The sequence below is a fragment of the Dendrobates tinctorius genome, unplaced genomic scaffold (assembly GCF_039654945.1).
Source record: "Dendrobates tinctorius isolate UK_male_01 unplaced genomic scaffold, ASM3965494v1 ptg000404l, whole genome shotgun sequence".
Classification (NCBI taxonomy): domain Eukaryota; kingdom Metazoa; phylum Chordata; class Amphibia; order Anura; family Dendrobatidae; genus Dendrobates; species Dendrobates tinctorius.
In genome coordinates, this window is record NW_027362069.1 from 1,253,044 (window position 1) to 1,269,956 (window position 16,913).

At 45.0% G+C, this 16,913-nt stretch overlaps 1 protein-coding gene across 1 annotated transcript in view; it reads right to left on the minus strand.

The window, feature by feature from the left end:
• The window catches only part of LOC141076426 (uncharacterized), a 40,929-nt gene extending 24,230 nt beyond the window's left edge, over window positions 1–16,699 (minus strand). The window contains exons 1-5 of the mRNA XM_073563878.1: window positions 14,442–16,699; window positions 14,133–14,312; window positions 13,935–14,058; window positions 13,754–13,851; window positions 13,465–13,555 (exon numbers count right to left, since the gene is read on the minus strand). Coding sequence (XP_073419979.1) covers window positions 13,465–13,555; window positions 13,754–13,851; window positions 13,935–14,058; window positions 14,133–14,312; window positions 14,442–14,519 — 571 coding nt within the window. The 5' untranslated portion in view covers window positions 14,520–16,699. The remainder of the gene's footprint in view (window positions 1–13,464; window positions 13,556–13,753; window positions 13,852–13,934; window positions 14,059–14,132; window positions 14,313–14,441) is intronic.
• Between the last annotated feature and the right edge of the window lie 214 nt (window positions 16,700–16,913).

Genomic DNA, 16,913 nt, shown 5'->3' on the forward strand with positions numbered 1-16,913 from the left:
CTTCCCGGAATTAATCCTAAGGTGGTTCCTCTGACACCACTCCACAAAAGCTTGGTTAGTATCTCTGTACTCTCTTTCAACTCCTCCTGTGATGAGGCCTACTATTGCAGAGTCATCAGAATACTTCTGCAAGTAGCAGCTAGATGAGTGGCACCTAAAATCCGCAGTGTACAGTGTGAAGAGAAAAGGGGCAAGAACTGTACCTTGAGGTGCCCCTGTATTGCAGATCACTGTATCTGACACACTGTCCCGAACCTTTACAAACTGAGGTCGGTTCGTGAGGTAGTTAAGGATCCAGGTGGAGAGTTGGAGGTCCACGCCAACAAGGCCCAGCTTGTCTCTCAGTAGACCTGGCTGTATGGTGTTAAAAGCACTAGAGAAATCGAAGAACATTATTCTCACAGTGTTCCCAGGTTTCTCCAGGTGAGAGAGAGTCCTATCTAGAAGGTGGATAATGGCATCATCCACACCAATGCCCGGCCTGTAGGCAAACTGGAGAGGGTCCATATCAGAGCTCACTAGAGGACAGAGACGTGTGAGAACCAATCTCTCTAGTACCTTCATCAGGTGTGATGTCAATGCTACAGGTCTATAGTCATTAAGGTCTTTCGGATAAGGTTTCTTCGGAACTGGTACCACACACGATAATTTCCACAGTTGTGGTACTATACCCATTCTCAGGCTCATATTGAACAGATATGTAATGATCTCACTCAGCTGGTGCCCACAGGTTTTGATTAGCCTTGCACTGATGCCGTCAGGACCTGAAGCCTTCAAAACTTTGATCTTATTCAGTTCTTTTGCAACCTGGGTACTTGTGAAGAATCATAGAATCATAGAATCGTAGAGTTGGAAGGGACCTCCTGGGCCATCTGGTCCAACCCCCTGCTCAAAGCAGGATTCGCTAAATCATCCCAGTCAGATGCCTGTCCAGCCTCTGTTTCAAGACTTCCATTGAAGGAGAACTCACCACTTCTCGTGGCAGCCTGTTCCACTCATTGATCACTCTAACTGTCAAAAAGTTTTTTCTAATATCTAATCTGTGTCTCCTCCCATTCAGCTTCATCCCATTGCTTCTAGTCTTTCCTTGTGCAAATGAGAATAAAGTTGTTCCTTCTACAATGTGACAGCCCTTTAGATATTTGTAGACAGCTATTAAGTCTCCTCTCAGTCTTCTCTTTTGCAAACTAAACATTCCCAAATCCTGCAACCTTTCCTCATAAGACAGGGTTTGCAGACCGGTCACCATTCTGGTCGCTCTTTTCTGAACTTGCTCCAGTTTGTTGATGTCTTCTTTAACCCCTTCACCCCCAAGGGTGGTTTGCACGTTCATGACCGGGCCAATTCTTACAATTCTGACCACTGTACCTTTATGAGGTCATAACTCTGGAACGCTTCCATGGATCCCGGTGATTCTGACAATGTTTTCTCGTGACATATTGTACTTCATGTTAGTGGTAAAATTTCATTCAAATAACTTGCGTTTATTTGTGAAAAAAATGGAAATTTGGCAAAAATTTTGAAAATTTCGCAATTTTCCAACTTTGAATTTTTATGCCCTTAAATCACAGAGATACGGCACACAAAAAACTTGATAAGTAACATTTGCCACATGTTTACTTTACATCAGCACAATTTTGGAACCAAAAATTTTTTTTGTTAGGAAGTTATAAGGGTTAAAAGTTGACCAGCGATTTCTCATTTTTACAACACCATTTTATTTTTAGGACCACATCACATTTGAAGCCACTTTGAGGGGTCTATATGATAGAAAATACCCAAAAGTGACACCATTCTAAAAACTGAACCCCTTAAGGTGCTCAAAACCACATTCAAGAAGTTTATTAACCCATTAGGTGCGTCACAGGAATTTTTTTGAATATTTAAAAAGAAATGAACATCTAACTTTTTTTCATAAAAAAAATACTTCAGGTTCAATTTTTTTTATTTTACCAAGGGTAACAGGAGAAATTGGACTGCAAAAGTTATTGTGCAATTTGTCCTGAGTACGCTGATACCTGATTTGTGGGGGGGAAACGACTGTTTCGGCGCATGGCAGAGCTCAGAATGGAAGGAGCGCCGTTTGACTTTTTCAATGCAAAATTGGCTGGAATTCAGATCGGACGCCATGTCACGTTTGGAGAGTCCCTGATGTACCTAAACAGTGGAAACCCCCTACAAGTGACCCCATTTTGGAAACTAGACCCCCCAAGGAACTTATCTAGATATGTGGTGAGAACTTTGAACCCACAAGGGCTTTACAGAAGTTTATAACGTACAGCGGTACAATTAAAAAATCATATTTTTTCCACAAAAATGATCTTTTCACCCCAATTTTTATTTTCCCAAGGGTAACAGGACCCTAAAAGTTATTGTGCAATTTGTCCTGAGTACGCTGATACCCCACATGTGGGGGTAAACCACTATTTGGGCGCATGGCAGAGCTCGGAAGGGAAGCAGTGCCATTTGACGTTTTTGGCTGGAATTGAGATCGGACACCATGTCGCGTTTGGAAAACCCCTGATGTACCAAAACAGTGGAAACCCCCCACAAATGACACCATTTTGGAAACTAGACCCCCTAAGGAACTTATCTAGATGTGTGGTGAGAACTTTGAACCCCCATGGGCTTCACAGAAGTTTATAACATAAAGCCATACAATTAAAAAATCATATTTTTTCCACAAAAATGATCTTTTCACCCTCAATTCTTATTTTTCCAAGGGTAACAGGACCCTAAAAGTTATTGTGCAATTTGTCCTGAGTACGCTGATACCCCACATGTGGGGGTAAACCACTATTTGGGCGCATGGCAGAGCTCGGAAGGTAAGCAGCGCCATTTGACGTTTTTGGCTGGAATTGAGATCGGACACCATGTCGCGTTTGGAAAACCCCTGATGTACCAAAACAGTGGAAATCCCCCACAAATGACACCATTTTGGAAACTAGACCCCCTAAAGAACTTATCTAGATGTGTGGCGAGAACTTTGAACCCCCATGGGCTTCACAGAAGTTTATAACATAAAGCCATACAATTAAAAAATCATATTTTTTCCACAAAAATGATCTTTTCACCCTCAATTCTTATTTTTCCAAGGGTAACAGGACCGTAAAAGTTATTGTGCAATTTGTTCTTACGCTGATACCCCACATGTGGGGGTAAACCACTATTTGGGCGCATGGCAGAGCTCGGAAGGGAAGCAGCGCCATTTGACGTTTTTGGCTGGAATTGAGATCGGACACCATGTCGCGTTTGGAAAACTCCTGATGTACCAAAACAGTGGAAACCCCCCACAAATGACACTATTTTGGAAACTAGACCCCCTAAGGAACTTATCTAGATGTGTGGTGAGCACTTTGACCCCCCCCAGTGCTTCACAGAAGTTTATAATGCCTGGGCGTGAAAATAAATAATTCGTATTTTTTTCCACAAACATGATCTTTTAGTCACCATTTTTTTATTTTCCCAAGGGTACCAGGAGAAATTGGACCCCAAAAGTTGTTGTCCAATTTGTCCTGAGTATGCTGATACCCCATATGTGGGAGAAAACTACTGTATGGGCACACGTCGGGGCTCGGAAGGGAAGTAGTGACGTTTTGGAATGCAGACTTTGATGGAATGGTCTGCGGGTGTCATGTTGCCTTTGGAGAGCCCCTAATGTACCTAAACAGTGGAAACCCCCCACAAATGACCCCATTTTGAAAACTAGACCCACTAAGGAACTTATCTAGATGTGAGGTGAGCACTTTGAACCCCCAAGGGCTTCACTGAAGTTTATAATGCCAGGGCATGAAAATAAAAAAATCGTATTTTTTCCAGAAACATGATCAATTAGTCCCCAATTTTTTCATTTTCCCAAGGGTAACAGGAGAAATTGGACCCCCAAAAGTTGTTGTCCAATTTGGCCTGAGTACGCTGACACCCCATATGTGGGAGAAAACTACTGTTTGGACACACGTCGGGGCTCGGAAGGGAAGCAGTGACGTTTTGGAATGCAGACTTTGATGGAATGGTCTGCGGGTGTCATGTGCGTTTGGAGAGCCCCTGATGTACCTAAACTATTGAAACTCCCCACAAGTGACCCCATTTTGGACACTAGACCCCCCTTCGGAACTTATCTAGATGTGTGGTGAGCACTTTGAACCCCCAAGTGTTTCACAGAAGTTTATAACACTCGGATGTGAAAATAAAAAAATCATTTTTTTCCACAAAAATGATATTTTTGCCCCCAATTTTTTATTTTCCTAAGGGTAACAGGAGAAATTGGACCCCCAAAATTGTTTTGCAATTTGTCCTGAGTAGGCTGATACCCTACATGTGGGGGTAAAACACTGTTTGGGCGCATGGCAGAGCTTGGAAGGGAAGGAGCACCATTTGACTTTTTCAACTCAGAATTGGCTGGAATTGAGATCAGACGCCATGTTGCATTTGGAGAGCCCCTGATGTGCCCAAACAGTGGAAACCCCCAATTATAACTCCAACCCTAACCCCAACACACCCCTAACCCTAATCTGAGCCCTAACCCTAGCCCTAACCCTAGCCCTAACCCTAACCCTAACCCTAGCCCTAGCCCTAAGGCTGTGTGCACACGCTGCAGATTTTGCTGCGGTTCCGCAGCGGTTTTGGCTGCTGCGGACCCGCAGCAGTTTCTGCTGCGGTGTACAGTACCATGATTCCCTATGGGAATCAAAAACCGCAGTGCAGACGGTGCGGAATTTTCCGCGCGGATTATCTGCGGTTTTCAATCCGCAGAAAGAATTGACATGTCAATTCTTTCTGCGGATTCTCCTGCGGTTTGCCATCTCCTCTATTGAGATGAAAAACCGCAGGACAAAACCGCAGAGCAATCCGCAGGTAAAACCGCAGGTCTTTTGACCTGCGGTTTCACCTGCGGATTTTACAAAATCCGCGCGGATGAATCCGCACCTAATCCGCAGCGTGTGCACACAGCCTTACCCTAACGGGAAAATGGAGATAAATACTTTTTTTTTTAGTTTTATTATTTTTCCCTAACTAAGGGGGTGATAACGGGGGGTTTGACTTACTATTTATGGCGGTTTTTATGTTTGGCGGCTGTCACACGCTAAAAGACGCTTTTTATTGTAAAATAGTTTTTGCATCACCACATTTTGAGAGCTATAATTTTTCCGTATTTTGACCCACTGAGTCATGTGAGGTCTTATTTTTTGTGGGACGAGTTGACGTTTTTATTGGTACCATTTTCGGGCATGTGACATTTTTTGATCGCTTTTTATTCCTATTTTTGGGACGCAGAATGAACAAAAACCAGCGTTTCATGAATTTCTTTTGGGGGGGTGCGTTTACACCGTTCCGCGTGCGGTAAAATTGATAAAGCGGTTTTATTCTTCGGGTCAGTACGGTTACAGCGATACCTCATTTAGGTCGTTTTTTTATGTTTTTGTCGGTTTTATGCAATGAAAACTATTTTATATAAAAAATAATTATTTTTGCATCGCTTTATTCTGTGAGCTATAACTTTTTTATTTTTTCGCTGATGATGCTGTGTGGCGGCTCGTTTTTTGCGGGACAAGATGACGTTTTCAGCGGTACCATGGATATTTATATGTGTCTTTTTGGTCGCGCGTTATTACACTTTTTGTTTGGCGGTATGATAATAAATCATTATTTTTTGCTTCGTTTTTTATTTTTATTTTTTAAGAGGTTCGCTAAAAGGGTTAACTAATGGGACAGTTTTATAGGGCGGGTCATTACGGACGCGGCGATACCTAATATGTGTACTTTAATTGTTTTTTTTTTATTATTTCCAAAAAATGGATTTATTGAGGGAATATATATTTTTTTTTTTCTAATTTATTTGGCGATTTTTTTAAATTTATTTTTACATTTTTTTTTAATTTTTTTTTTACTTTATTACATAGTCCCAGGTGGGACATCACTGTCCTGTGACAGATCGCTGATCTGTCACATCACAGATCACTGTGACAGATAAGCAATCTGTCACAGGCATTGAAGACTTCCTCTTGCCTGCGCTTTGCAGGCACTGAGGAAGCCAGCTTCCTCAGGTCCCCGAAGGCCCCCGTCGCCATCTTGGATTCGGGGGCCTGGAGGATAGGAGCCCCCCGCAGCAGCGCTGCACATTGCGCTGCCGTGGGGGGCTCAGGGAAGCACGGAGGGAGCCCCCTCCCTGCCGATGCTTCCCTTTAACTCCCGGTACACCGCGATCATGTTTGATCGCGGTGTGCAAGGGGTTAACGTGTCGGGGGCGGTCCGTGACCACCCCTGACACATAGTGCCGGGTGTCAGCTGTGATAATCAGCTGACACCCGGCCGCGATCAGCGGCGCTCACCACGTGGGCGCCGCTGATCGCGGTAGACGTACTATCCCGTCCACGGTCATACGGGCCCGGGTACCGTGGACGGGAGAGTACGTCGCATGTCAGGAAGGGGTTAAAATGTGGTGCCCAAAACTGGACACAATATTCCAGATGAGGTCTGACCAAAGAGGAGTAGAGGGAAATAATGACTTCACGTGATCTAGACTGTATGCTTCTGTTAATACATCCTAGAATTGCATTTGCCTTTTTTGCTGCTGCATCACACTGTTGACTCATATTCAGTCTGTAATCTATTAGTATACCCAAGTCTTTTTCACATGTGCTGTCACTTAGCCCTATTCCTCCCATTCTATATATGCTTTTTTCATTTTTATTGCCCAGATGTAGTACTTTGCATTTCTCCCTGTTAAAAACCATTCTGTTAGTTGCTGCCCACTTCTCCAGTTTATTTAAATCTTTTTGAATCCTCTCTCTCTCTTCTCTAGTATTAGCTATCCCTCCTAGCTTTGTGTCATCAGCAAATTTGATCAGTTTACCCTCAATTCCTTCATCTAAATCATTGATAAAGATGTTGAACAATACAGGGCCCAGGACAGAGCCCTGTGGTACCCCACTTGAGACATTCCTCCAACTGGATGTGCAGCCATTTACGACCACTCTTTGGGTCCGATCACTAAGCCAGTTATGAATCCACCTAACAGTTGCCTTGTCCATTCCATACTTAGTCATTTTTTCAATAAGGATTGTATGAGAGACTTTGTCAAATGCTTTGCTGAAGTCAAGATATACTATATCTACAGCATTTCCTTGATCCACCCAATCAGTGATACCGTCATAGAAGGAAATTAAGTTAGTCTGACATGACTTATTAGTTACAAACCCATGCTGACTCTGTTTAATCACTTCATTCTTATCCAGGTATTGACATACATGTTGTTTAATAATTTGTTCAAAGATCTTTCCTGGTATAGAAGTCAGACTCACCGGCCTATAGTTACCTGGGTCCACCTTCTTCCCCTTTTTGAAGATAGGAACAACATTTGCTCTTCTCCAGTCTTCTGGCACTTCTCCTTTTCTCCAAGAATTTTCAAAGATTATGGAGAGGGGTTCAAAAATTTCTTCTGCTATCTCCTTCAGTACTCTGGGGTGTAATTCATCTGGACCTGGAGACTTGAATTCATTTAGGTTAGCTAAGTGTTTCCTCACTATCTTTCTGTTTATAGATATCCTGGATTCTTCTATTCCCTTAATAGGACAGTGAATAACAGTTGATGTTACATTTCCTTTCTGAGAGAAAACAGATGCAAAATAGGAATTTAAAAGTTCAGCCTTCTCAACATCCTGTCTTACCATGTCATCATTTTCATCCTGTAAAAATCCTATAGCATCTTTGACTTTTCTTTTACTTTTGACATATCCCCAAAATCCTTTATTATTGCTTTTGACATCTCTTGCAAGCCTCAATTCATTTTCAGCTTTAGATAATCTGATTTGTGCCCTGCAGGTTCTGCAGACAGCATTATATTCTTCTTTAGATATGCCTCCCTCTTTCCATTTTATAAACATTTTTTTCTTCCTTTTTAGCATGTGCTTAAGTTCTGTGTTCATCCATCCTGGCTTCCTTAAATGCTTCCTATTCTTCCCTCTTTTCGGAATTGTTAACAACTGTGCTTTGAGAATTTCATTTTTCAAGATTTCCCATCCTTCCTGGACATTTTTGTCTTTAAGGATATCCAGCCATTGGATCCCTCCAATTCTCTTTCTGAATCCCTTAAAATCTGCCTTTCTGAAATCTAACCTTGATGTCTGAGTCTTCACTGGTCTTCCGCCTCTAGTTATCCAAAATTCTAAAATAGCATGGTCGCTACTTCCTAGGGTCCCAGCCACTTTTACCTCCTCAACCATTTCCTCCCTGTTTATAAGGATTAGATCCAAGGTAGCAGTTCCCCTTGTTTTCTCCCTTACCTTTTGGAAGATAAAGTTGTCAGCAAGAGAGGATAAGAATCTCCTTGACCTGTTAGTTTTGCCTGAGAGAGATTCCCAACAAATGTCTGGATAGTTGAAATCTCCCATGACAACTATGTCATATTTTTTGGAGAACTTGGCCATTTGATGCATAAAGAGTTCACCCATAACTTCAGCTTGCACAGGCGGCCTGTAGTAAATGCCTACAATGGTGTCCTTTCCATTGTTCTGTCCTTGTATTCTTACCCAAACAGTTTCCACAGAACTCCCAGTCTCTGAAGCTTCAATCTCTGTGCAGATATACGCGTTTCTAACATACAATGCGACACCCCCTCCTCGTTTATCAAGTCTGTTTCTTGCAAATAAGTTGTATCCTTCTAGTCTTGTATTCCAATCATGTGTATTGTCCCACCAAGTTTCAGTGATTCCAATTACATCATATTTCTTTTCCTGTGTTAGTAGTTCCAATTCTCCTTGTTTGTTGCCCATGCTTTCTGCATTAGTATAGAAACATTTTAGTTTGTGATTGGTTTCTCTTTCTTCAATATATTTATTAACTAGATTCTTTCGTCTTTGTTCTTCCTTTCCACTTCTAATAGCAGAGTTCTCAATAGCATTTGTCAGGTGTATGGCTTTTTCTGGTCTTTTGCTTCCCTTCCCATGTTGTTCTAGTTTAAAGCTCTCCTTACATATGGGGGCATATTCAGTGGAGCATCATATGGGGGCATATTCAGTGGAGCATCTTATGGAGGCAGCATATGGGGGCATATTCAGTGGAGCATCTTATGGAGGCAGCATATGGGGGCATATTCAGTGGAGCATCTTATGGAGGCAGCATATGGGGGCATATTCAGTGGAGCATCTTATGGAGGCAGCATATGAGGGCATATTCAGTGTAGCATCTTATGGGGGCAGCATATGAGGGCATATCCAGTGGAGCATCTTATGGGGCAGCATATAAGGGCATATTCAGTGAAGCATCTTATGGAGGCAGCATATGGGGGCATATTCAGTGGAGCATCTTATGGGGGCATATTCAGTGGAGCATCTTATGGAGGCAGCATATGGGGGCATATTCAGTGGAGCATCTTATGGAGGCAGCATATGAGGGCATATTCAGTGTAGCATCTTATGGGGGCAGCATATGAGGGCATATCCAGTGAAGTATCTTATGGGGCAGCATATAAGGGCATATTCAGTGAAGCATCTTATGGAGGCAGCATATGGGGGCATATTCAGTGGAGCATCTTATGGGGGCATATTCAGTGGAGCATAGTATGGGGGCATATTCAGTGGAGCATCTTATGGAGGCGGCATAAGGGGGCATATTCAGTGGAGCATCTTAAGGGGACAGCATATGGAAACATTCGATGGAGCATCTTATGGGGGCAGCATATGGGGATATATTCAATGGAGCATCTTATGGGGCCTATTCTATGGAGCATTTTATGAGGCAGCATATGGAGCATAATCTATGGAATGTCTTATGGGGCCATAACCTTTATGGAGCAGCATATGGGGCATATTATTCTATGGAGCATCTTATGGGGCCATTATTAACCTCTGTGCAGCATTATATGGGGTGCATTTTGTATGGAGCATCTTATGGGGCCATCATGAACTGTATGGAGCATTATATGGGGCTCCTGATTCAATATGGATATTCAAAAACATTCAACCTACTGATGTCTCAATTAATTTTACTTTTATTGGTATCTATTTTTATAGTGGTTTGAAAAAACCACTATATTGTAATCCGAACGCTGCTAACTTATTCTTCTTATTATTATTATTATTAAGTTGATTTCCGCAATTAATACAGTACGAACCGCTACACGCACAGACTACGTTGAGGTGTCGTTTCGAAGCCAGCGTCCACGAGAGGTGTGCTAAGTATTTTTCGTGTCGATCGGATTTGTAGTTTTTGCGCAATTTGCATTTGAAAATTTTTTTTCCCGTCATTGGAATGCACTGTCTCCAATGCTTTTCAATGGGAAATGGCAAAACGTGCCCTGAGGCGATTGAAATGGCAGTTAAGCTCATTGATATGCGCAGGCAGACCAAGTTACTATGCCAACGCCTACGAATGTCACATGACGCCCCAAGGACAGAGCTTCTGCCACATAATATCAGCTCTTAAAGCGAAACCCACAGCACTAATGCAAATCTAGCTTCATCACATGACACATGCCCCTGAGAGAGAATGTACGCCAAAGTTGATTTAGAAGAAGCCCAGCGAGCCAAACTAGCTCTTAAAGGGCCGACGCGCCAAAGTGATTGTTAAAGGGCCGGTGCACCGAAATGAGTCTTAAAGGGCCGACACGCCAAATCGAAAGCTGAGCGACCCCAGGCTCCAAATCGGAGGCTGCGCCACCCCGGCCTCCAAATCGGAGGCCGAGCCACCCCGGCCTCCAAATCGGAGGCCGAGCCACCCCGGCCTCCAGATCGGAGGCTGATTGACCCCTGCCACAAAATCAGACCCTGAGGGGCCCCAACAAAATCGGACCCTGAGGGGCCTCGGCCACAAAATCGGACCCTGATGGGCCCCAGCCACAAAATCGGACCCTGAGGGGCCCCGGCCACAAAATCGGACCCTGAGGGGCCCCAACCACAAAATCGGACCCTGAGGGGCCCCAACCACAAAATCAGACCCTGAGGGGTCCCATCCACAAAATCGGACCCTGGGGGCCCCGGACACAAAATCAGACCCTGTGGGTCCCCGGCCAGAAAATCGGACCCTGAGGGGCCCAACCCACAAAATCGGACCCTGAGGGGCCCCGGCCAGAACATCGGACCCTGAGGGGCCCCGCCCACCAAATTGGACCCTGAGGGGCCCCGCCCACCAAATTGGACCCTGAGGGGCCCCGCCCACCAAATCGGACCCTGAGAGGACCCGCCCGCCAAATCGGACCCTGAGGGGCCCCGCCCACCAAATTGGACCCTGAGGGGCCCCGCCCACCAAATCGGACCCTGAGGGGACCCGCCCGCCAAATCGGACCCTGAGGGGCCCCAACCACAAAATCAGACCCTGAGAGGTCCCAACCACAAAATCGGACCCTGAGGGGCCCCGGACACAAAATCGGACCCTGTGGGGCCCCGGCCACAAAATCGGACCCTCAGGGGCCCAAACCACAAAATCGGACCCTGAGGGGCCCAACCCACAAAAACGGACCCTGAGGGGCCCCAACCACAAAATCGGACCCTGAGGGGCCCCACTCACAATATCGGACCCTGAGGGGCAACACCCACAAAATCTGACCCTGAGGGGCTACACTCACAAAATCGGACCCTGAGGGGCCACAACCCACAAAATAGGAGCCTGAGGGATCCCGGCCAACAATTCAAGCCCTGAGGAGCCCAGGCCAAGGAATCAGATCCTGAGGAGCCCCACCCACCAAATCAGACCCTGAGGCCAAAGTGGCCCCTGAGAGGCACTCACAGTTAAACCGGATCCTGAGTTGAAAGTCTTGCAGGAGCAGCAGGCAAGTCTCTCTTAAAGGGGCAGCCGGGTACGATTTCAAACCACTATCTGTACTTCCTTCAGGAAATACACATCTAGTTATTTTTGAAATTTACCAGTAGCTGCTGCATTTTCCACCCTAGGCTTATACTTGAGTCAATAAGTTTTCCAAGTTTTTGTGTCAAAATTAAGGGGGGGTAGGCTTATACTCGGGTCGGCTTATACTCGAGTATATACGGGTAATCCTCCAATGTCAACTGGACATGGTATGGGGATAGTTTATAGTTCAGTTAGTAAAGGCATCATACTTCTTGCTGTTAACTAGTTAATGCTTTCTTGACCACCACACTGCAGTGTCAAAAGAGGAAGACAGAGAGACAGGCAGCAACATCATATCAGAGAGCTCGTGACCTCAAAACACAAAATCCTCAGATCCTAATATTGTGACATAATATTAAGAATAATATCTATTCATTGATATTGCGCTATTAAATCCACTGACGGATCTGCTGTGAATGGCGAAACTCGCTGATGTGAAAGTAGCCCAAGTCACTGCCGACAGTGTCTGCATTAGTCATACTCGCCAATGGGGGGGGCAGCAAGAAAAGTGCCTAGGGCAGCACAAACTCTAAATACGGCCCTGCCTGCAGGCGTGAATAAATGTATATTACAGCCATCAGCCACGCACAGCTTAGAGATATATCATGGCACAGGTGGAATGTTTGCCCTGTAGATTATCACAATCCTCCTTGAAGTTAGTTGGTTTTAATACAAATTGAAAAGTCAGGATAAAGGGAAACTCTGCTGTTATTATACAGAAATTCACACTCGGCCTCACTGCACATTTACTGTTGTCCATCATAAAAGGGAAGTTTGGCCAGAAAGACTGGACCTGGTCTTGTAGGGACCATGAGACATTCAGCAGCACAGAAGGGAGAGAAGATTCATCCGATAAGATCTCAGGGATCTAGGAAGCCAACAGCATCATTACCCTCCGCTTTCTGTTACAGGCCCATCATAATACCTTTCTTCAAGTGATTTTCTAACTTGTCAGCACACTCTACGTACGCTGTCATTTGGCTTTATAGTTACAGATCTGGGCAGGTAACGGTCAGCGTCTTCTAATGTGAAGGAGACAATGGCTAATGAAATCAGTTATTAACCCTTATATAAGTCAGTTCTGATATGGTGTACCAAGATGGCGTCTGTGTCTTCAGACACCTTGGAAGGAATCCTTGGAATGCAGAAGCTAAGATACTGGATACCATATATGGAAGTGAAGTTGAAATGGACCTATCATAGACTGACACTGGCTACTCAGGAGATTGTGTGACACCCATTTCCTGTCTCTCTGTCTTGAGAATAAACTTCAGTTGTGTGCAAGCCTTTACTGAGAAAGGGGTAGACATCTAACTCTGTGTTCAGTGTGACTCTTTAAGAGTGCACTCGGCCTATATTGGATCAGGTGCAAGCAATCATATAGATCTCTCTTTAAGGGATCACCCTCACACTAATACCAGGGGGTAGGTGGATCCTCCAGGTTGTAAGTTCTATAGAAAAGGTCAAAGTCATTTGAACAGTTTTGGGTGGAGGAGAATGTTGTGGTCAAGAGGCAAAATGGTGATCATGGTAATATGGCCGGACTACACCACCGATAAGGCAGCCACAGCCAGTGACTGAGAAGAATCTGTGACTTCTCTGCATTCAGTGGTTACTACTCACCTGGGTAGTCATATGTGGGAATCTCCTCTTTACACCGCTCATCATCTCTCACATATGTCTCTGTAGTATTAATATGGGTCAGATCTTCACCCTGAAACAAATATTGTAAAAGTCACCGACAGATGGAGAAGTCCCATCTATGATCAGCTCTAATCCTGCCATCTCCACCGTTCTCATTACACAAGTATAAAACATATAATACTGGTGGATAAAACAAGACTGAGCACAAGACCTTCACAGCCGTCTACACATCATAGGGAAGATCTCCTGACACCTTCTCTCCATCTACCTGATGATCCTGAGGAACATTGGGATCTTCTTGGTTACAGTCCTGTGGAAGAAGAGGACGGGGACATCTCTCTGGTGTTGTCCTCTTACTGGATAGATCTGGAGGAAACACATACAGGGACTGAATTCATTCTCTACATACAGATAATTATAGGCCGTGTGTATTTAGTCCTGTCTATTACCTTGTGATGTGAGGGGTTTGGGAACCTCCATTATGATGGTCTTGTACAGATCTCTGTGTCCTTCTAAATACTCCCACTCCTCCATGGAGAAATAGACAGTGACATCCTGACACCTTATAGGAACCTGACACATACAATGATACCGTCATCCCCCCGATCCCTTCATAGTGTTACTGTATAATGTCCCAGCAGTGTCACCTCTCCAGTCAGCAGCTCAATCATCTTGTAGATGAGTTCTAGGATCTTCTGGTCATTGATGTCTACATGGATCAGGGGGTGAGGTAGAGGCCCTGTGATTGGGCTCAGGGGTCTTCTCCATCCCTCAGACATAGGGTCCTGACAGTGATCACCAGAGGTCTTCTTCACCACTGTGTAATCCTGGTAATGGAGAGACACAGTAATAAATCTCACTACAGACATTTCCAGAGTCCTCACCTCTCCAGTTCTGTCCATCTGTTATTCCCACAGATAAGAATGATGTAATGTGACGTCATCAGAATCTCTCACCTCTCCAGTGAGACTGAAGAGGATCTCTAGGGTGAGGTGTAATATCCTCTCCACCATCTTGTCTCTGTCCATATCCATCCTTGATGGGTAAATCAGGAAAATTTTCTTTTGTAGAAGATCTTCCCTGAGAGGATCCGATAATGTAGAGACCTGAATGAGAAGATGATGAGCCGATGTAACATCATATGAATCCTGTGTAATAATACAATTACTGGAGATAATAAGGGAAACATATGAGATTTATTATTTTACAGTGCTTAGTTTTGTTCCCTGACGTCCCCCCAGTTCCATCACCCTCATTCCCTTCTTTTGAGGTCCATACCATCAGGCTCTTCTGTCCCCTCTCCCTCAGAGTAGCGGTCATATACCGGCCCCCAGGCTCACCCACCCACTTCCTTGACCACTTTTCAGCCTGGCTGCCGCACTTCATGTCCTCAGAAATACCAACTCTTATTCTGGGAGGCTTCAACATCCCCATTAACAGCCCTACTTCCACATCTGCATCCCAGCTTCTATCACTAACCACCTCTCTTGGCCTCTCACAGCTCTCAACCTCTGAGACACAGAAAGACGGTAACACCCTTGACCAGGTCTGTGTCCGGCTTTGCTCAATCTCCTACCTAAATAACTCACCACTTCCCCTCTCTGACCACAACATTCTCTCCTTCACGCTCACAAATCCTCGCCCACCCCAGCACACTCCTACCTATCACACATTCAGAAATCTACAAGCCATTAACCCTCAGACACTTTTAGACTCCCTACAATCTTCCGTCCCCAATCTCCTCTTTTTCCTGTAATGATCTGGCTGTTCATCACTACAACACACTCTTACAACCACCCTTAAACAGGTAGCGCCCCTCACCCTCAGAACCTCCAAACACAGAGTAAAACAGCCCTGGCTCACATCGCAAACTCAATTTCTCCAGCGATGCTCTAGGAGTGCTGAACGCCGATGGAGAAAAACCCGCACAGCAGAAGACTTCATCCACTTCAAATTTATGTTAAGAACCTACAACTCTGCCCTTCACCTCGCCAAACAGACCTACTTCACCACCCTGATCTCCTCACTAGCCAACAACCCCAAGAAACTTTTTGACACTTTTCACTCCCTCCTCAGGCCAAAAGCACAAGCTCCTATCTCAGACATTTGTGCAAATGACCTGGCCTCCCATTTTATAGAGAAAATAGATAATATCCGTCAGGACATCCGCTCCCAACCACCAAGTGCTGTGACTCCCATCCCTAATTGCATTTCCCCTGGCTCACTTTCCATATTTGATCCCATCACAGAAGAAGAAGTCTCCAGACTCCTATCTTCTTCTCGCCCAACTACATGCACTACCGACCCCATTCCCTCACAACTCCTCCAGTCTCTTTCTCCAGTCATCACAACTCACTTAACTACAATCTTTAATCTCTCCCTCTCCTCAGGCATTTTCCCATCCTCCTTCAAACACTATCATTACTCCATTATTAAAGAAACCTGCTCTCGACCCATCCTAGTCTACTGCAGCCTTACCCGTTACCTCTCCTCTCACTCCCTCCTAGACCCTTCACAGTCTGGCTTCCGACCCCTACATTCGACTGAAAGTGCACTTATCAAAGTGACCAATGACTTTCTGACAGCAAAATGTAACGGTGAACACTCTCTGCTCATTCTTCTCGACCTTTCTGCAGCTTTCGACACTGTTGACCACCGTTTCCTACTCCATAGGCTCCAGTCACTAGGCATTAAGGACATCGCTCTCTCCTGGTTCTCTTCCTATCTCTCTGACCGCTCCTTCAGTGTTTTGTTTGCTGGCTCCACGTTATCTCCTCTTCCTCTCGCTGTCGGGGTACCTCAGGACTCAGTCCTTGGCCCCCTTCTCTTCTCTCTCTACACGGCCCCAATTGGACAGACCATCAGCAGATTTGGCTTTCAGTACCATCTTTATGCTGATGATACACAACTATATATGCCATCCCCTGACCTTACCCCCGCTGTACTACAGAACGCCAGTGACTGTCTGTCCGCAGTCTCCAACGTCATGTCCGCTCTCTATCTGAAACTTAACCTCTCAAAAACTGAACTTCTTCTGCTCCCGCCATCTACTAACCTCCCTAAATATGTCATTTCCCTCACCGTAGGTGGCACCATAATAACACCCCGGCAGCAGGCGAGCTGTCTGGGTGTTATGTTTGACACCAACCTCTCCTTCACATCCCATATACAATGTCTTGCCTGCTCTTGCCGCTTACACCTAAAGAACATCTCTAGAATCTGCCATTTTCTCACCAGGGAAACAAAAAAAACCGTCATTGTCACTCTGATACACTCCCGCCTGGACTACTGCAATGATCTATTAATTGGCCTCCCCGCTACTCGACTTTGCCCTCTCAAGTCCATATTTAATGCAGCAGCCAGGGTCTTCTATCTGGCTAATCGGTACTTGGACGCGTCCGCTCTTCGCCAGTCCTTACATTGGCTGC